The sequence below is a fragment of the Bos taurus genome, unplaced genomic scaffold (assembly GCF_002263795.3).
Source record: "Bos taurus isolate L1 Dominette 01449 registration number 42190680 breed Hereford unplaced genomic scaffold, ARS-UCD2.0 Leftover_ScbfJmS_264, whole genome shotgun sequence".
Taxonomy (NCBI): Eukaryota; Metazoa; Chordata; class Mammalia; order Artiodactyla; family Bovidae; genus Bos; species Bos taurus.
In genome coordinates this window covers 388145-409469 of record NW_020191578.1, presented here as the reverse complement: position 1 = coordinate 409469, position 21325 = coordinate 388145, and the positions used below count along the sequence as shown (strand labels likewise).

At 38.7% G+C, this 21325-nt stretch overlaps 1 protein-coding gene across 2 annotated transcripts in view; it reads right to left on the bottom strand.

Annotated features, from left to right (window-relative positions):
- Nucleotides 1-486: 486 nt before the first annotated feature.
- LOC107131247 (ATP-binding cassette sub-family C member 4) overlaps nt 487-21325 on the bottom strand; it is a 152923-nt gene continuing 132084 nt past the window's right edge. Inside the window, exons 24-26 of one of the 2 annotated variants that reach the window (XM_059884478.1) lie at nt 9437-9526; nt 5965-6137; nt 487-5561 (exon numbers count right to left, since the gene is read on the bottom strand). In XM_059884478.1, the coding sequence (XP_059740461.1) occupies nt 5384-5561; nt 5965-6137; nt 9437-9526 (441 nt within the window). In that variant the 3' untranslated portion in view covers nt 487-5383. The remainder of the gene's footprint in view (nt 5562-5964; nt 6138-9436; nt 9527-21325) is intronic. The other variant, XM_024989162.2, reaches the window with a different exon arrangement.

Genomic DNA, 21325 nt, shown 5'->3' with positions numbered 1-21325 from the left:
AGTGAAAAAGATGGTTTAAAACTTAACATTCAAAAACTAGGATGCATGGCATCCAGTCCCATCACTTCATGGCAAATAGATGGCGGAACCAATGGAAACAGTGACAGATTTTACTTTCTTGGGCTCCAAAATCACCACAGAGAGTGACTGCAGCCTTAAAATTAAAAGACGCTTACTCTTTGGAAGAAAAGCTTGCAACAAACATAGACAACATCTTAAAAAGCAGAGACATTACTTTGCTGACAAAGATCCGTATAGTCAAAGGTATGGTTTTTCCAGTAGTCTGAATGGATGTTGAGAATTGGACTACATAGAAGGCTGAGTGCTGAAGAACTGATGCTTTTGAACTGCAGTGTTAGAGAAGACTCCTGAGAGTCCCTTGGATTGCAAGATCAAACCAGTCAATCCTAAAGGAAATCAACCCTGAATATTCATTGGAAGGACTGATGCTGAAGCTGAAGTTCCAATACTTTGGCCACTGATGTGAAGAACCAACTGATTAGAATGACCCTGATGCTGGGAAAGACAGAGGGAAGGAGGAGCAGGGGACGACACAGGATGAGATGCTTGGATGACATCACTGACTCAATGGACATGAATTTGAACAAACTCTGGGAGATGGTGAAGGACAGGGAAGCCTAGTGTGTGGCAGTACATCAGGTCTCCAGGAGTCAGTCATGACTGAGCAACTGAGCAACAACAAAACAAAACCCTACCTTTCTGTTTTTGTGCAAATATATTCATCACTGAAACAAAATGAACTTGTTACAAGAAATGACAACCCACTCTAATATTCTTGCCTGTAGAATCCCCATGGTCAGACAAGCCTGGGAGGCTACAGTTCATAGGGTGGCACAAAAATCAGACACAACTTAGCAACTAAACAACAACAGCTTCAGCACCTATAACCACAGGACTTCATGGTGACAACCCTGTTGGTTATGCCTGTTATCAACATCTGTCACCTCCCCAGCCCCTCCCTCAGGCTGGCTGCCTGCCCTCTGGAGCGTCAGTTTTGTAGCAGGTTGACTCATCTCATGTCCACATTAAAGCTTTCAGAACAGACAGTCACCTGCTTTACAAATCCAATATCCCTTGGAGATATTCAGGGTTCAGTTCCGGAATACCAGAATATAGTGAATATCACAATACAGTCAATTACACAAAATTTCTGGCTTCCCAGGCTGTATAAAAGTTATATTTAGACTACACTGTAGCCTAGCAAGTGTGCAGCAGCATTATGCCTGAGAAAACAATGTACAGACCTTAATTTAAAAAATAATTTATTGCTAATGGGTGTACCTATGGGTGATTCTTGTTGATGTATGACAGAAAACAAAATTCTGAAAAGCAATTATCTTTCAATTAAAATTTAACTAAAATAATAATAATAATTTATTGCTGAAAAACACTATCATTGTAGACTTCAGCAAATAACACCGAAGATTGCTGATCAAGTACTCTTGAGAGTACTTGCCTGGAGAATCCCATGGACAGAGGAGCTTGGTAGGCTGCAGTCCATGTGGTCGCTAAGAGTCGGACCCGACTGAGCGACTTCACTTTCACTTTTCACTCTGATGCTTTGGCGAAGGAAATGGCAACCCACTCCAGTGTTCTTGCCTGGAGAATCCCAGGGACGGGGGAGCCTGGTGGGCTGCTGTCTATGGGGTCACACCAAGTCGGACATGACTGAGGCGACTTAGCAGACACAGACACGGAGTGAGCAAATGCTGTTGGAAAAATGGTACCTATAGACTTTCTCAACTTGCTGACAAACCTTTAATTTGTAAAAACAAAAAAAAAATGTACTATCTGAGAACTTCAATAAAACAAGGTATGCCTGTACCTCTAAAGCAAGCAATAAAGAAACTGATTCAAAAATCAAAGGTTTGAAAAGTAACTATTTGTTATTTGTGATGATTTGCTGAATTGAAAACCAACTGGTAATCAGAAGCTCTAGATCAAAATATAAGATCTACACCTGGGGTGATTGGAGCACAGAGGACAATTCCCAACTCTGAAGCTGGGGGATGCATGTCTCTTAGTCCTCTAAGGTCTAATCCTGCTGTTCCAACAAGAGGAGTCAGCAACCACAAACATTTCAGACCAAGATGTAAACAAGTGGCTGAGTTTACATCTCCTGGTGGGACCTCCCTGTGACATCACTGATGACCTCAATCAGGGACCTTTAAACTGAAGGTCTCCCAACATAGGAGTAGGAAGGGCAGCTCTGCACTGAAGGACAAGGTCATCATGGAAAACAATAATTTTGTTTTGTCAAAAAACAATGACATCCAGTCATTGCAAAGGTGATAGGCTCCAAAGAGAACCCTCACATGTCTCTTCTCTCTCCATCTTCCCCATTCACCCAGATGCTTGGTCTCCACACCCAGACACCAGCATCGATTCCTCTCTCCCCACTCAGGTCCCACATTCAATTCATCACTTGGCTCCTCTTCCTTACCTCCCCCAAATCCAACCATCTCACCATTTCTACTGCAGACACCTTAGTCTCAGCCACCAACAGTCAAGAGAGGGCACAATTGTGAGAGAGAGGGAACACTGCATTTGGAGAATTGAAGACCATCAATGGTTTTAGCTGTAAAGGAAGGAGGGGGAGCAAAGTGGGACAGAACTAGAAAGGTGGAGAGGGTCCAGGCTGTAAATTGCTCTGTTAAAGCATGTTAAAGATTCGTACACTAATCAGTTGAGAAAAAATTGAGGTTACAGAAATTTACCAGAAGATAGGCTTCCCTGGTGACTCAGATGGTAAAGAATCTGCCTGCAATGTGGGAGACCCTGGTTCAGTCTCTGGGTTGGGAGGATCCTAGGGAGTAGGAAATGGCAACCCATTCAGTATTCTTGCCTAAAAAATCCCATGGACAGAGGAGCCGGGCAAGCTACGGTTCATGGGGTTGCAAAGAGTCAGACATGACTGAGAAAGTAACACACACGAGAGATTAAAGCATTAAATGAATTGAACATACTTTGATAACAACCACAAAGCTGATTGGTTCAGGGGATACAGACGTTCACATCTGTGAACCAGGTGCTGAGGGATAAGACTGAGGGATAACTAGCGGAGAGGCTTTCAAAACTCTGTCCTTCCTCACTGTTTCCCTAACCAATCACACATTTCAAGGTGACAATATTTCTAAGAATTAGATAATAAAAATAATCTGCTACTATTAATACTGGAATACCAAAAATAAAGCTGCAGGGTACATTTAGGAACAAAGAATTTATTTGAACAGACCCCTAACTGAGCTAGATCAAGCAAACTTTCTGCTGCTGCCTCTAAAGCCTGACAAAGGGCTTGAAACAGGTAAATTTTACAGCATTATTTACTTATTATGGAAGAAGGATGCTTTGGGGGACAGTCTTCAAAATATGCAGTGCTAAGAGATAAGAACAACAAAGCAACAAGAAAAAAGGAGAGATGAAAGGCTACTTTTCCAATTAGCATTCAAGAACACAAAATGAGGGTTTAAGACTACTAGGTGCTAAAAAAAACATTTCTGGAATTTGAGCTACTCTACTGTAGTCTTGGAATTTAACCCAGTGCCTCATGAAAGTTTGCAGGTGGAGTTGGCTTCCTACTGAGTTGCTCTAGTCTAGACAACTGGCTACACTACTGGAGCCTAGAGTATCCCTGTGCTTGGGGATGCCCCACTCCTATCCTTGGACTCCTTGGAGCTCACTTCTCTGTATGTCCAGCTCGGTGAGTGAGGCTACAGGCAGTGCTTCAATCCTGACAGCCTGATATCTTATCTACTCAATGTCCCCACTGATGATCCATCTGACAATGCATGTGAAATTGGAGGCGGGGGTGTGGTGGTGATATTCCAGAAACCGTCTAAGAAATCAAGAGACAGTTCCGATATCATAAGACATAAGAAAGTTTGGATGTTACTGTTTATTACTGATTATTACCTATTTTGTGTGGACCATCAAAATACCTAAATATATCTTGCATTCTTTTGGACTGACTTCCCCTGTGGCTCAGACAGTAAAGAATCTGTCTGCAATGCAGAAGCCCTGGGTTTAATACTTGAGTTGGGAAGATTCCCTGCAGAAAGGAATGGCTACCCACTCTAGTATTCTTGCTTGGAGAATCCCATGGACAGAGGAGCCTGGCAGGCTACAGTCCATGGGGTCACAAAGAGTCAGACATGACTGAGTGACAAACACAGCCTTTTGGGATTATATGCAGCCAAAGGTTTTCCTCTGAGCCATGCTTTCTATATCATTTTATAAAGCCACACACTAACATTTACTGAAACTCAGCGAGCAGCAGAGGGAAACAACAAAAAAAGAAGATGAAAAGAGATAAGGAATTGAGGGAGGAAGGAAAAGAAAATAAGGAAGGAAATATTAAATTACTGAGAGGAAAGAGCCAATCAAATCTGGAGGGAAGATACTAGACAGGTGTCCAGAGACCAAAGCTTGGAGCCTACTGCATGTGCAGTGCCTAGACCTACTGTGTAAGAGACTTATTAGTTGTTTATCTAGTCTCTCGCCTTGATTTGCCTTCCTTTCTAAACTCTCACCTGTGATGCACAGGTTCAGTCTCTGCAAGTCAGATTTCATAGGCTCTCTGGCAAGCTGGCCTTTTTTAGGTTGTGCCAGTAAGCGGGCACTAGAGGGAGACTGAAAGTGGGACAGAGCTAATGTTCTATCTGACTTGGCTGTTCCTGCAGCGTCACCTCAGCAGGGGGACCTGACTCCAGCTCCAAGCTTCCATTAGCACATGGAGAAATAGCCCCATCATGCTTCCTCAGCACGTAAGACCAGCAACTGGGAAGTGACCTCTCCTTGGAGGCTTGAGCACCAACTGTAGGGGCTCTCTTCTGAGTTCTTAGGTCTGAATATCTGTCCTAGGACATGGTAGCTGCTTCCTAAAATCATTACCCCAGTGTTTCCTTTCATTTTTCTAACCTCCTATTCTTATGTAGCAAATTTCCTATATTAAATCCTTTCAGTTGAAATACTGTTTTTCTCACGAAGCCCTTTCTTCTCATGGACTCCCTTCTGACAGAAAGAGCTGAAAAATTCTGCAACCTCAGCCAACAACCTCCTGGCAACCTAAATGAGAGGTTAATTTTTTGATTAAGGGAATCAAAAAACACTGAAACAACTGTGACACAGTGAAAATGACTGTGTTCTAGCCTCTTGAAATATGAAGCTATAACTTGGGTTTGGAATATTTTCATGACTGGATGTCTTAAAAAATAACAATTCAAATATATTAATATTATATGAAAATATAAGGTTATTGGATATATTATTTAATAGCACATTTTGAAAGTAAAGTTAATTACTCGAGTTATTTTCAGGTATGAAAAGAGAAACCAAGAGAAGATTAAATTACTGGAGGTTTCTATCAAGTTTTACATGGAAGGATCAGTGCAAAATTGAATATAAGTGAAAACAACTGAAATGGTGTGGGTCTTACCAGTATCCGTTCATAGTCAATAACGGTGCTCAACCTGTGTGTGATGGTTAGCACAGTGCAGTCAGCAAATTTCTCATGGATTTTTTTTTGTATTAACTCACCAGTTCTGGAATCAGAGAAGTTGATATACTTCAGTGAAGACAGGAAAGGCAGACAAGAGTTAAAAATTAAAAATGAATGCTTTAACATATAATCTTGTTCCTAAAAAACTAACTATAAAAAGTCTATTTAGAAATTTACTATTTTTCATAAAGTGATGGGAAATAGTCTTCCCTTGAAATTGCTTGAAACTATCAGAAGCTGAAATCCAGCTTCCTTAGGATGCCTCATAACAATATTAACAGCATATAACTGTCTTGCTTTCTTCCTTTGTTTTCCTTTGTGATTAACATTATTAAAAGATATCTGTGGGTCAAAGAGAGCATAGAAACACTTTTCAGCATCACTAAATGTTTTCCATTTACTACATTTACAATTTGGATCAGGTTTCATGGACCTCAGCTACATACCTTGGATCCACATTGGATGTGGCTTTGTCAAGAATCAATATCTGATTTTTCCTGAGAATAGCCCTAGCAAGGCACACTAGTTGTCTCTGTCCAACACTCAGATTCAATCCTGATTCTGCTAATTCGGTATTCATTTCACTAGGCAGAGCTTTGATGGCTTCTTTAAGTTGTACCTGTGGATACAGAAAGAACAAAATTTCGAAAACAAATGACTGCTGAAGTAGAAAAGCCTCTTAGAATGTTAGAGCTTTGAAGTCCTCATGACTTCTTATGTATCTTACATATACAGCCCTGTGATGGGAAAAGCTGTTTCCAGTTAGTGTTCACTGAGAAAGATGGTTGGTAGAGTCAAGTCAGGACAGAAAGATCTCAGTGTCCCCCCATCCCTGCCACATGCCATCCACCAACAACCCCCAACTAGGAATTAGTTCAGAAAGTCTCAAAAATTGAAGCTATTTCTCCCAATGTGGTTTAAACAGAAAATCTAAAAGGATCTTTATGGTTTAATCAACTTTACCAAAGTACATTTTGTATAAGAGGTGGTACATTAAAAGGAATTAAAAAGAAAAATTAGAGAAAGTATGGTTCTCTAAAGATATAATCTTATTAACAATTTACAACTTTTTAACGTTTAAAATAATACAAATTTAAACAATGGAAAACTCCATCTTATACATTAGTAATCCTGGGACATTTCCCAAGCTTGGTCTATAAATAGTGGACCAGTCAAGTGCATTTTCTTCAATATCATAAATGTCTTCCAGTGAATGAAAACTCACAAAAACAAGATAAAATATTACATTTTATCTCCCCCACAATATATGGATATATGTGATGTTTATACTAATCTATCTTCATAAAATAATACTCATAAGATTAAAAAAACAAATCTTTAACCACCAAATATAATCTGAAAGAACACTTGGTGGTAGGGGTCAGTTCAATGAATATTCATTTTGGAGAAATATTATGGAGCAAGAAGCAAATTCAGGCTGTATTTAAAGTGAAAGAACAAAGAAGAAATACACTTCTAATTAAGAAACCAACAGATCGATGGCCAATAAGTTATGTGACACAGTACAAAGTCAGATAACAAAACACCAAGGGTGAATGAGTAGCATTTTTGTGATATCCTAAATGCTGGAGCACTTCCACGAATGTGATCCTGAACTGTGCTCCTGATGGAATCCGATCCCTAGAAAGCAGAATTCTGAGTCAGGATTAAATATGGTATTGGTATTTAGTGACAGCATACAAGGTGTACAAACTCTAAAGGGTAAAATTTGAATTGTGGTGCAAGTGGTTGGTCTTTGTTAAGATTGACATTCTAACTTCAAAGAAATAATCTCACACTTACTCCTGAGTTGGATGACATCACAAAACTAATCTGTTTTTTTTTCTTTTCCTTCAGGTTGTCCATATCTGCTTCATGACAAATAAGAGTTGTAAGGGGTAGTGTTTTTCATAAAATACTGTTTTCTGAGACACTGCATTTATTTATGAATCAGGAATAGTTATGAGATAATATGAATATCAAAGCTCTCTGTAGTGTAATCATAAAATCAAGGTATAAAGTATTAGAATGGAAGAAAAGGGCAACAGATGCAGTAGACAATAATAACTAGAAGTTACAACTGGAGAATCTGAGCACATTAGACGATAGTGTAATATTACTGTTTTATTTCTTATTCGAGATAATTGTGTTAGATTATGCAAGAGAATGTCCTTGAAAAGGATAGAGATTGTGTCTCTTGATGACTGTGATAGACCCAGAATCTGCAACGATGCTTAAGAAGCTCTCAGAGATATTTGTTAGCAGTGTGAAGGCAGAAGTGAATCTCATCATATGACATATCTGTTCCTATAAATTAGAAAGTAAATCCATATAGACAGTTTACATATAACACTACTATTACATGTAAAAGGATTATATTCTAATAACAATTTTGTTTTTACTGGCTTTAGAATATTACATCACACTATAAACTGTGGAAAGCATATAAAAAGTTATAATTTAAGGAAAGTGGAGCAAATAATACTATTCAAAACTGTACATCTCAATATGAAATACTTCAGATCATTTTTGAGGTTGGGAAAATAATGGAATAGAGCAAAGTTGAAAAACAATAAACTGAACTTATAAGGTACCCTATTTATGTTATCATAAACATTTTTAAAGTAACCTGCTGTGTAGTGTATCTAATAGGTGCCAACACTTCTCACAGGAGGTTAACACAGGTGTCAGATGGTTCCCACATTTCATGGAACCTTCTTACTTCTCAAAAAGAAAGACTGTTGTGGGCTGGAAGAAGACAGGGAAATGCAATCAACAGATGGGGAAGAGCTTTTACTAGAGCAGGGCCAGCAATAAAGGAAGTTCACATAATACAAGGAAGGCCCAGGGAAATGGACATGTAACCTGTTGCCACCACAAGGACTGAACCATGTGGTTCCTGATGCATAGGCTGCTGACGCCCAGGTTTCTGGATCTTGGGTTCCTGTGTGATGAGACACACTTGTTTCCTAACAGAGATACTATTGATGCTGGATTTGTGTAACACAAAATTTTTTTTAAAGAAATAAGCCATACTTCTCTGAAATGAAAAAATAAGCCAAACATTTAGTACCTATTTATCAAGTGCTACGTTTTAAAAGCAAAAGACAGAGCTAGGTTCCATGAGAGATTAGAAGTCTGTCTATGGTTTAGAAATCTAAAGTTTCTGCCATCAGTAGAATCAATTTGCAAAACTAGGGCTAATACACAAAATAATTAGTATTAAAATATACAAACCAACAGCAACTTAATAGTCAAAATTTTTTCATGCAAGGGTAGGGAAATTCAGTGAAGTAGGGCAAGGGGAAACACAGCACAAATAACAGAAACTCCTCTAGAAATTAACGTATCTATATAAAACTGAGCCAAAACACCAGGGTTCTGTTACCTGCATTCATGCTGCAGCATTAAAATGATATAATCGCCAATAAGTAATCATCACATTCCAACTAAATAATTTACTTTTATAAACACTTCCTTATGAAACTTCATCGCACTGTATTGGAATGATCTTGTTTATCTTTCAGTTAATAATGAAAAACTAGTGTCTCCACTTAGATAGCCCCTAAGGCCAGAGGAATAAAATGAACATTGGAGGGTAATTAGGGTAATTAATTTACTAGGTCACTCATAGAATGTGATCCCACAGTTTTAATGTCTAGTGTAATAAGCTCTGTTAAGGACAAAATAATGTATCTAGTTGCTTGGGATTCTATAGAAAAAGCTAAAATGAAAACATGAGGAATTATATTATTGGTTTTCATTATCAATATACACATTTTAAGTGTACCCATCTCATCACTGTTCTCCTGGAAAGTAAACAGTTAAAATGATAAGCTTCCCTTAATTACTTGCAATGCTATGAATGTACACACAGAGATACTGATGCTAACAAGTTAATAACATTACATAAATTACCTCTTCTAAGACATTCCACAGTTCCTCCTCCAAATACTCATTAAAGGGATCCAAGTTTTTCCTCAGTGTTCCAATGAATAAAACAGGTTCCTAAATACCACGAAATAGTGAACATTAGTACCTTAGTCTCTTTTCTTTTCTTTTTTTTTGTTGTCTCTTTTCATTTTAAACCAATGCTTATAGAAAAGAATGAAAATACAAAATATCAAAATTCACTGCAATTATTAATATTAAAGTTACAAATGTATGTTTACAAAACAGTATCTCTAAAATAATTTTCCATTGTACAAAGTGTGCTATAAAAAATCCTCTGGACTATTAAACACTAAAAGAAGAAAGTGTTTAAGAAGTATTTTCATCTTAAGAAAAAATAAATTAAGAAAAGAAAGGAAAATTTTATTTTTTAAAAAAATTTGCCATTCTGGTAATAAATATCTGGTTAAACACACACACACAAACTGACATTATAATCACATGAGAAAGTTTACATCAAGATCTACATAAATTAACTGTCAATCCTGGTGTGACTGGGAAACATCAACTGCATGATTAGTTGAGGCTTATGCTTCAAAGCAAAACCATTCAGTATTTATACTTTGGCAATGAAGAATAAACTAGGTTACTTTCTCCATTGGTCAGACTGTCTTCTAGGATCTGGAAATCTCTCCCCAGGTGTGAATGGAACATCCCCACACGTTCAAAGAGAACGTCAGCTCCTGGGGCCTGAGGCACCTCTGTCCGTGGAGAGATCACCTCTGATTCTGCATCAGCTGGTCCCCACGTTCTCTCACCTGTGCGTCAGGATGACCTGCCTCACAGAACCTCGTTACTAACTGCAAGGCCAGGAGGACCTGAAACCCACTGTGATGTGAGCCATAATAAAATTATTTAAATAGCTTTTCCTATTCATCTACCTATTCATCATCAAGAGGAGCCACAAGTAAATTACACTGGAATCATATACCTCCTGAGTTTCAGGAGAGAATATGTACATAAGCTCATGTAGACAACTTACATTTTCTTCTGGAAGGCTCTAGTAAGCCAGGTCATAAGAATATGGGCAGCAGAGAAGAGCCCAACTGGCTCCTTTCAGTGAAGGGGGCAGAACAAGGGGAGGCACATGTGTGGGAACAAGAGGAGACCTGACTCTTCCACAGTGCCTGGAACTGCTCGGAATCACCAGCTTCAAAATCCTGCCTGGTCTTGGGGCTGGAGTTTCCTTCTAACTTCATGAAAGTCTGAGAAGATGAAGAAGACAAATATTTCTCTTCCCTAGTCATGATGAAGAATGATACTTTAGAGAGCCTCCCATACCTTCTCTCTCTATTGTCTCAGTTTTAAGTCTAGTGATCAAGAAATGAAAGCAGAAGGCACAGGACAGTGTGCCACCAAAAGAGATATATCCCTAAGGAAAATCCAAAATTAAAAATATACTATGTAGGGAGCTTCATTTGCACAAAATTGATTAAGTGACCGATAAGCCTACAAAGCATTGAAAATCACCAGAAATACACATTTCAAAATGATTATTGAATTGAACTGAAAAATCCAGAGACTCAAATTTAAAGTTTCCCCTAAAACTCTTGAATTTAGAAACAAAGATTAACACCCGTCTAAGCAATAGTACGAGTTCCTTGTCAGGAGAATAACCATCATTGTACCTCATATTTTTATAAAAACTTTTTACTCTTTGTAATTTTCAATCCCCCATGCAGGCGATTTCTCATCCTTTAGCTGTTATCTATGAACTTTACACAAACAACTGGCGAGGTGAGGGGAGGCTGGTCCCAGTGTTCCTCGCCCCTCTCTTCTCCATCTTCCCTCCATTATCCAGGTCCTTTCAAGTAAGCAGGTACTCCCTGAATGTAATCTCAACTGGCATTCTTCCTGGGGAATATACTTAACTACTTCAGATCTTGAGCACAAAGGACGCATACACTTCAACTACCTGTTGTGTTTAAGGAAATTATTTAGGAAAAGCTTTCGTTTTTGCTTTTTCCTGAAACTTTGAATACAAATTGAGGAGTACTTCTTAAGAACACAGTATTCATCTTTTTTTTTTTTTTTCTGTTTTGATATGTAACTTCTGTGTAATTAAAAAAATAAAGTATTCATCTTTTAAAGTTCCCCTGAGGACTGATGGTCTATGTCCCCACTCCCCTGTCTCTGGTTCCTACTCAGGTCCTTGCTGCCATCACACCTCCCCCAGTTCTGACCTGTTCATGGCAGGACCAACAGTGATGGGGATAAGCCTGGGAGAGAGAGATGACCCCAGAAGCTTGCTGCTGTTCCCAGGATCACAGGTAACAGGGATTCGGGGAACATGATGTGGACCTGGCTCACCTGAGTGGGGCAACTCAAAGAAACAGTACTGGGCTCCCCCTTCTGCAGAGTCTGCTCTCAGCTTCCTAGGCTGCTTAAATCAGGGTGTTGACACACAAACATCACTGCTTGCTACTCATTTGAGGGGAAGAGAGATATACGTTTTCTGCACATAGACAAGTTAACTTCAAGTAACCAAACCAACAGACTTTTCTCCATCTCGGAGCCAACAAGACACTGTAAAGACAAAGGTCTCTTGTCTGGGGAGGGGTAAGATTTTGAATATCTTCTCCTGACACTTATTAGCCCATAATACATAAACGAAAAAGCCCATTTCAAAAACTGATATTCTCCAAAGGAGACTCAAAACAGGAGGAGTCATATCGTCTGACTTTACTAAACTTTTGTTATGTTTTGGGGAAAATATCTCATGAGAACATCATTCAGTTTAACTAACATTTATTGAAAACAAAAAATAAATTTGGAGTCAGACAGTTCTAAGTTCTGATTCAACTTCTCATTAGTTATTAGACTCAGGGTAAATTACTTATCTTTCCAAGACAGTTCCATTACTGGAAACTGGGGTTAGCCTTGCAAGGCTGCTGTGACAATCTGAAACACAATGAAGTTCCTGATGTGATGCTAACATGGACCAGGAGCCCAGCCCAACAGGGAGACAGGCAGGGACAGTGTTTGTCAAACTTCAGATGTAGTCGGTGGATGCTGAAATTAATTTTGTGCATTATGATCATCATTTTGTCTTTTATATGAAGTAGAATAGAACTGGCATCACAGAAAATATCAGAGCACAGAGCAATAGTAATGTTGTTTTGTGACATTTTTGTTTCTGTGTGTGTGTGTGCATGCATGCACATGAAATCATGATATGAAGCAGTTCTATGAAGGACCACAGTCAACAGCCACCTGAAGTCTTGCACAAATAAAGTAATTTGCTTCTCAGCCTCTGGAGTTGGGAATCTCTTTAAATTTACTTTGAACCCTATAAGTATATTTTGGAAATTAATACATTGCTGATCATGTCATTTACAAATATTTTCTTCTTTTCCATAGGTTGTCTATTTGGTTTTTTTAAATGGCTTCCTTCATGCTATACTTTTAAGTTTAACCAGGTCACATTTGTTTATTTTTGCTTTTGCTTCCATTACTTTAGGGGTCAGATCCAAAAAAATAGTGCTGTGATTTATGTCAACGAGTATTCTGCCTATGTGTTCCTCTAAGATCTTGTCTTACTAAGTATCTTGTCTTACAGGTCTTTGCTCATTTATTCATTTTTACTTTATTTTTTATATGGTATTAGAGAATGTTCTAATTATTTCTTTTTTAATATTTTATTTTATTTTTTAACTTTACAATATTGTATTGGTTTTGCCATATATTTTACATGCAGTCATGCAGATTTCCCCACACTTTTTATTGTAGAGACTGTCTTTTCTTTATTACATATTGTTACCTCTTTTGTCTTAGATTAACTGACCATAAGTGCATGGGCTTATATCTGGGTTTTTTACCCTGTTCCATTAATATATGTGTCTGGTTTCTGTGACAGTAACATACTTTTTCATTACTGTGTCTCTGTAGTATAGCCTGAAATCAGGGACTGTGATTCCTCCAGCTATGTTCTTCTTTCTCAAGATTGTTTTGGCTATTTGCGGTCTTTTCTGTTTACATACAAATTTTTAAAATTTTTTTTGTTCTCGTTTTGTGAAAAATGCCACTAGCAATTTGATAGAGATTGCATTGACTCTGTAAATTGTCTTGGGTAGTATGGTTATTTTTAACAATATTGAATCTTTCAATCCAAGAATACAGTTTATCTTTTCATCTGTTTGTATCATCTTGAATTACTTTCATCAGTGTCTTACAGGTTTTGTATACAGGCCTTTTACCTCGTTAGGTAGGTTTATCCCGAGTTTTTTTTCCCCTTTGATGTGATGTCAATGGGATTGTTTCCTTAATTTCTCTTTCTGATACTTTGTTTCTAGTCTACATAAATACAGTCAATATCTGTATAAACAATGGCTTATACAGCTCAATATCAAAGAAACAAACAACCTAATCAAAAAATGCAAAGAAGACTTAAATAGACATTTCTCCAAAGACATACAGATGGTCAACAGACCCATGAAAAGATACTCAGCATCACTAATTATTCAGTTCAGTCACTCAGTCATGTCCAACTCTTTGCGACCCCATGAACTGCAGCATGCCAGGCTTCCTTATCCATCACCAACTCCCAGAGCTTGCTCAAACTCATGTTCATTGAGTTGGTGATGCCATCCAACCATCTCATCCTCTGACGTCTCCTTCTCCTCCCGCCTTCAATTTTTCCTAACATCAGGGTCTTTTCTAAGAAGTCAGTTCTTTGCATCAGGAGGCCAAAATATTGGAATTTCAGCTTCAGCATCAGTCCTTCCAATGAATATTCAGGACTGATTTCCTTTAGGATTGACTGGTTTGATCTCCTTGCAGTCCAAGGGACTCTTAAGAGTATTCTTGAACATCACAATTCAAAAGCATCAATTCTTCTGTGCTGAGTTTTCTTTATAGTCACTAATTATTAGAGAAATGTAGAGCAAAACTACAATGAAGTATCACACCTCACACTGGTTAGAATGACCATCATTTAACATCCACAAATAATAAATGCTGGAGAGGGTGTGGAGGAAGGGGGACCCTCCCACACTGTTGGTGGGAATGTAAGTTGGTACAGCTGTTATGGAAAACAATATGGAGGTTCCTTAAAGAATTGAAAAAGAGTTACTGGGTGATCCAGCAATTTCCCTCCTCAGCAAATATCTGGAAAACATAAAAACTCTAGTTCAAAAAGATACATGCACCCCAGTTTTCACAACTTTTCTATTTACAATAGCCAAGGTATGTCCATGGACAGATGAATGGATAAAGATATGATGTATACACACACACACACACACACAGGAATATTATTCAGCCATATAAAGAATGAAATAATGCCATTTGCAGCAACATAGATGAACCTAGAGATTATGAGACTAAGTGAAATAAGTCAGCAGAGAAAGACAAATATCATATGAGATCACTTATATGTGGAATCTTAAAAATTAATAGAAATGAACTTATTTACAACACAGAAACAGATTCACAAACATAGAAAACAAATTAATGTTTACCAAAGAGGAGAGTAGAGAAGGATAAGTTAAAAATCTATGCTTAAGAAATTCACCTTACTATTTTGCTATACAATTGAAACACTGTGAAAAAAATAATTAGACACACACAAAATCTGACTCCTGGCTCTGCCCCTTTCTTGATAAGTGGGACAAGCCCCTAGGGCCTCAGTTTTTAAATCTGTTAGGTAAGGATAACTACAGAATTGTGAGAACTAAGCAGGAAGTGGTAGGATAAGGGGTTAAAACATGTTAATGATTCCACAAATGTTAGGAATTCTTATCAGTACTTGTCAGGGACTGTAATAAGCACAGAGGAGCAGAAATGAGAGCTACATTTCTGTATCCTCAAGGAGATCCTCAAGGAGAGGAAGAAAATAGCCAAGAGTGTGGGAGGGCTGAGAAAAAAGGCCTGAGGTCTTGGTGGAGGACTGTTAAGTAACAATGTGTACAAGATGGTGGTCAGGAAAGAAGTTGCTGGGAGGGGAAAATGAAATCAAAGTACAAGAAAGTGTTATTCTCTCTTTTTGCTTTTGGTGGAAACATTAGATACATTTCTCTGTTAGCCTTCCCACAAATTTCTATTGTGTTTTTTTTTTTTAATTTTTGTTTCTTTGCTCTACTATTTATATTCATATGAACAATTTAGTTTTATTGTAAACAATAAATATAAAGAAAATCACCAAGCACCATGAACACATAAGAGAAATTAAAGAGTAAAGTCATTCCGGAAAGTATTACTCTTTTTACTCAGGCAAAAATAATATCCAAAGGCCAGTAACCCAATTATTAAGAATAATAACAGATCCTGGTGATTGAGCATTCCCAAGAACCAGACATGGGCACAAACCTTATCTCACCCAGTTATGTGTGCTAAGTCGCTTCAGTCATGTCAGACTCTTTGGGACCCCATGGATTCATAGCCCACCAGGCTCCTCTGTCCAAGGGATTTTCCAGTCAAGAATACTGGAGCAAGTTGCTGTGCCCTCCTCCAACAGATCTTCCTGACCCAGGGATTGAATCTGCATCTCTTAAGTCTCCTGCATTGGCAGCAGGTCCTGTACCACTAGCACCACTTGGGAAGCCCAGATACATCTTCACAACAAATCTGTGTGGCAGTGAGTCCCAGGCCTGGTTTAAAGATGAGGACACTGAAGTCTTGAAGCTGAGTAATGTCATCAAGGCCCCACAGTCCTTTGAGGCAGAGCAGGAATAAAACTGTGGGTCACACTGACACTTGGTCTACACAAACATTCTATCCCTGGATGCCTCTGGAATGATTTCCTGGGAACTTTGCACATTGCTAGTTCTCTACAGATATTCCCTCTTTTATCAACCAATATTGTACCTTAGACACAAAAGCATATAGAGAGGAATCTACATGTATACAATGTTTGGCACTATTTTGTAAGGATGCTCTCTGGAGTGTGTATGTTGAACATGCTCTAAGGAAGGGTGGAAATCAACAGAACAGAACAGAACTATGTTGATGGTATGTAAGACTACCATTTTACATATGATGGTATGAAAGACTAAAGGTATGTTTAGTCTTTGCTCAGATATGCTTCCAAACATTATTGGCAGAGCCAAGGATCTTCTAACATTACTTCTTTATCTATAGACTTATTTTATGTACACCAGCATACAATTCTAATTAAGAAGCTTTAAAAATAAGGCAGGGTATGTTTTTCGAAAGCTTTGCATCAAAGGAAATGAAAGGACTCTACAGACAGGCCCTTTATTTCTACTAACTAATCTCACTTGGACATTTCAGAGATGAGTACCATCAAAACGTAAAACTTGGAAATCTAAACTCCTTTATTTTCTACTGTAACCACAAGTCATGAATTAAATAGCCAGAGAAAATCTTTAAATATGGAGACTGAATGTGCTAAAAAGTTCTTCCCATTTTTCCTGAAAGGGATACCTTTAATTTTTTTTTTTAATTGTGGTAAAATACATATGAAATTTACTAGCTTGACCAGCTGTAAGCGCACAATTCAGAGGTATTACGTACATTTACAATGTTGCACAGCGATCACCACCATCCAGCCACAGAACTCCTTTCGTCTTTCAAAACTGAAACTCTGTAGACATTAAACAACAACTCCCCACTCCCAGCAGCTCATGGAACCCACCATTCTAATTCTTGTCCCCATGAATTTAGTACTCTAGGTACCTCATATTAGTAGAATCATACAGTATTTGTCCTCTGTGACTGGCTTATTTCACTGTCACCTCAAGGTTCATCTGTGTTGTAGCACAAGTCAGAATTTCCTCCCTTTCTAAAGCTGAATAATACTCCACTGTTTACATATATGTACCACATTTTGTTTATTGATCCATCTGTCAATGTACCTTTGGGTGCCTCCACCTTTTTGCTACTGAGAATAATGCTGTGATGAACATGCAAGTACAGGTATCACTTCAAGATCTTTCTTTCAATTCTTTTGGGTCTATACTCTAAAGTAGAATTGCTAGATCATATAATATTTCTATCTTTAACTTTTTTGAGAATTGACCAACTTGTTTTCCACAGTGGCTTCACTATCTTACATTTCTACCAGCAATGAACAAGGATTCTAATTTCTCTACATCCTTGCCAATACTGCCAACCCATTTTCTTTCTTTCCTTCTTTCATTTTTCTTTTTTGACAGTAGATGTCTTAAGGGATATGAGGCAGCATTTCACTGTAGTCTGAAAAGCTGTATCTTGGTTTCAAAAGTACTTAGACATATGCATTACCATATGGAAAATTAGATAGCCAGTGGAAATTTGCTGTATGATACAGAGAACTCAAATTTGGTGCTCTGTGATAACCTAGAGGGGTGGGATGAGGTAGGAAGGAGGTTCAAGAGGGAAGGGACATATATATATATACTTATGGCTGATCCATGTTGATACATGGCAGAAGCCAAAACGATATTATAAAGCAATTATCCTTCAATTAAAAATAAATTAATTAGAAAAAACCAGAGTACTTAGAGTAATTCCAGGTATTTTAGAGGCCACCGGTAGATAGCAACAGCTGTACTCAGTCATAAGGCCCAAGCCCACGTTCTCCTTCCCTTTGGGTGCCATGCTGAAATGCTTGCTAATAAACAGGCATTTCAGGGCATATTACACCCACATTCCAGGAAGCACATTTGCCTGGCTCTTTGTGTCTCATCTCTTCTCTGTTTCCCATCTCAAGACGGTGTTTTTCTGAGCTTTATTTGATAGGAAGATGATTATGGAGTATAAAAATAAAACCTCAAAAAAATAAAAAATAAAAAGCAAATCTATCAAAACAGAGGGCAGGATGAAAGATCAGGACACCTGGCCTCCACTGCCCTTGGCTATATACCTGGACACAATCAAGGACAGAAATGGTAAAGGCCTAACTGAACCAGAAGAGATGAAGAAGAGATGAAAAGAATACACAGAAGAACTGTACAGAAAGGACCTTAATAACACAGATAACCACCATGCTGTTGTCACCCTCCCAGAGCCAGACATTCTGGAGTGTGAAGTCAAGTGGGCCTTAGAAGGCATCACTACCAACAAAGTTGGGCTTCCCAGGTGGCGATAGTGGTAAAGTATCCACCTTCCAATGCAGGAGACATAAGAGACATGGGTTTGATCCCTGGGTTGGGAAGATCTTATGGAGGAGGGCATGGCAACCCTCTCCAGAATTCTTGCCTGGAGAATCCCATGGACCGTAGCCTGTAGGGTTATGGTCCATAGGATCTGCAGAGAGTCAGCCATGACTGAAGCAACTTGGCATGCACAAAGCTAGTGGAGGCAAGGGAATTCCAGTACAGCTATTAAAATCCTAAAAGATCATGCTATCAAAGTGCTGCACTCAGTATGTGAGCAAATTTGGAAAACTCAGCACTGGCCACAGGACTGGAAAAAGTCAATTCTCATCCCAATACCCAAGAAGGGGAGTACTAAAGAATATTCAAACTACTGACAACTGCACTCATCTTCCATGCTAATAAGGTTAGGCTTAAAATTCTGCATGCTGGGCTGAAGCACTACATGAACCAAGAACTTCCAGATGTCCAAGCTGCGTTTAGAAAAGGCAAAAGAACAAGAGATCAAATTGCCAATATTCGCTGCATCTTAGAGAAAGCAAAGGAAATCCAGAAAACATCTACCTCTGTTTCACTGACTATACAAAAAATTTGACTGTGTAGATCATAACAAATTGTGGAAAACTCTTAAAGAGATGGGAATACCAGGTCATCTTACTTGTCTCTTAAGAAACCTGTATGTGGGGGGAGAAGCAACAGTTAGAACACTGCATGGAACAACTGACTGGTTCAGGATTAAAAAAGGAGTACAAAAAGGCTGTTTATTGTCACACTTTTTATTAAACTTATTTGCTGAGAACATCATGAGAAATGCTGGGCTGGATGAGTTACAAGCTGGAATCAAGACTGGCAGGAGAAACATCAACAACTTCAGATATGTGGATGATACCACTCTAGTGGCAGAAAGAGAAGAGGAACTAAAGAACCTCTTGATGAGGGTGAAGGAGAAGAGTGAAATGGCCAGCTTAAAACTAAATATTAATAAAACTAAGATCACGACTTCCAGCCCCATCACTTTCATGGCCTATAGAAAGGGAAAAGGTGGAAGCAGTGACAGATTTCCTCTTCTTAGGCTCTAAAGTCACTGTGGATGGTGACTGCAGCCAGGAAACTAGAAAATGATTGCTTCTTGACAAGAAAGCTATGACAAATCTTGACAGTGTATTAAAAAGCAAAAACATCACTTTGCTGACAAAGGTCTGTATAGTCAAAGTTATGGTCTTTCCAGTGGTCATGTATGGTTGTCAGAGCTGTACCATAAAGAAAGCAGAACACCAAAGAATTGATGCTTTTGAATTGTGGTGTTGGACAAGACTCTTGAGAGTCCTTTGGACTGCAAGGAGTTCAAACCAGTCAATCTTAGAGGAAATCACCCCTGAATACTCACTGGAAGGACTGATGTTGAAGCTGAACTCCAATACTTTGGTCACCTGATGCAAACAGCTGACTCACTGGAAAAGACAACTGACTCATTGGAAAAGACCCTGATGCTGGGGAGGACTGAATGCAGAAGAAGAAGAGGGAAACAGAGGGTGAGATGGCTGGATGGCATCACCATATGAAACAGACATGAACTTGGGCAAACTCTAGGAGATGGTGAGGTCCATGGCGTCGTGAAGTGTCAGACACGACTGGGCAACTGAACAACAACAGTATACCTGGAGGATGGTAATTGCTCAGTAAATATTCACTAAAGTATGGAGTGCCTGATGAACTATGGAAGGAGGTTCGTGACATTGTACAGGAGACAGGGATCAAGACTGTCTCCATGGAAAAGAAATGCAAAAAAGCAAAATGGCTGTCTGAGGAGGCCTTACATACAGCTGTGAAAAGAAGAGAAGTGAAAAGCAAAGGAGAAAAGGAAAGATATACCCATTTGAATGCAGAGTTCCAAAGAATAGCAAGGAGAGATAAGAAAGCCTTCCTCAATGATCAATGCAAAGAAATAGAGGAAAACAACAGAATGGGAAAGACTAGAGATCTCTTCAATAAAATTAGAGATACCAAAGGAACATTTCCTGCAAAGATGGGTTCGATAAAGGACAGAACTGGTATGGACATAACAGAAGCGGAAGATATTAAGAGATGGAAAGAATACACAGAAGAACTGTACAAAAAAATCTTCACAACCAAGATGATCACGATGGTGTGATCACTGACCTAGAGCCAGACATCCTGGAATGTGAAGTCAAGTGGGCCTTAGGAAGCATCACTACGAACGAAGCTAGTGGAGGTGATGGAATTCCAGTTGAGCTCTTTCAAATCCTGAAAGATGATGCTGTGAAAGTGCTGCACTCAATATGCCAGCAAATTTGGAAAACTCATCAGTGGCCACAGAACTAGAAAAAGTCAGTTTTAATTCCAATCCCAAAGAAAGGCAATGCCAAAGAATGCTCAAACTACTGCACAATTGCACTCATCTCACATGCTAGTAAAGTAATGCTCAAAATTCTCCAAGCCAGGCTTCAGCAATACGTGAACCGTGAATTTCCAGTTGTTCAAGCTGGTTTTAGAAAAGGAAGAGGAACCAGAGATCAAATTGCCAAAATCCGCTGGATCATGGAAAAAGCAAGAGAGTTCTAGAAAAAACATCTATTTCTGTTTTATTGACTATGCCAAAGCCTTTGACTGTGTGGATCACAATAAACTGTGGAAAAGTCTGAAAGAGATGGGAATACCAGACGACCTGACCTACCTCTTGATAAACCTATATGCAGGTCAGGAAGCAACAGTTAGAATTGGACATGGAACAACAGACTGGTTCCAAATAGGAAAAGGAGTACGTCAAGGCTGTATATTGTCACCCTGCTTATTTAACTTC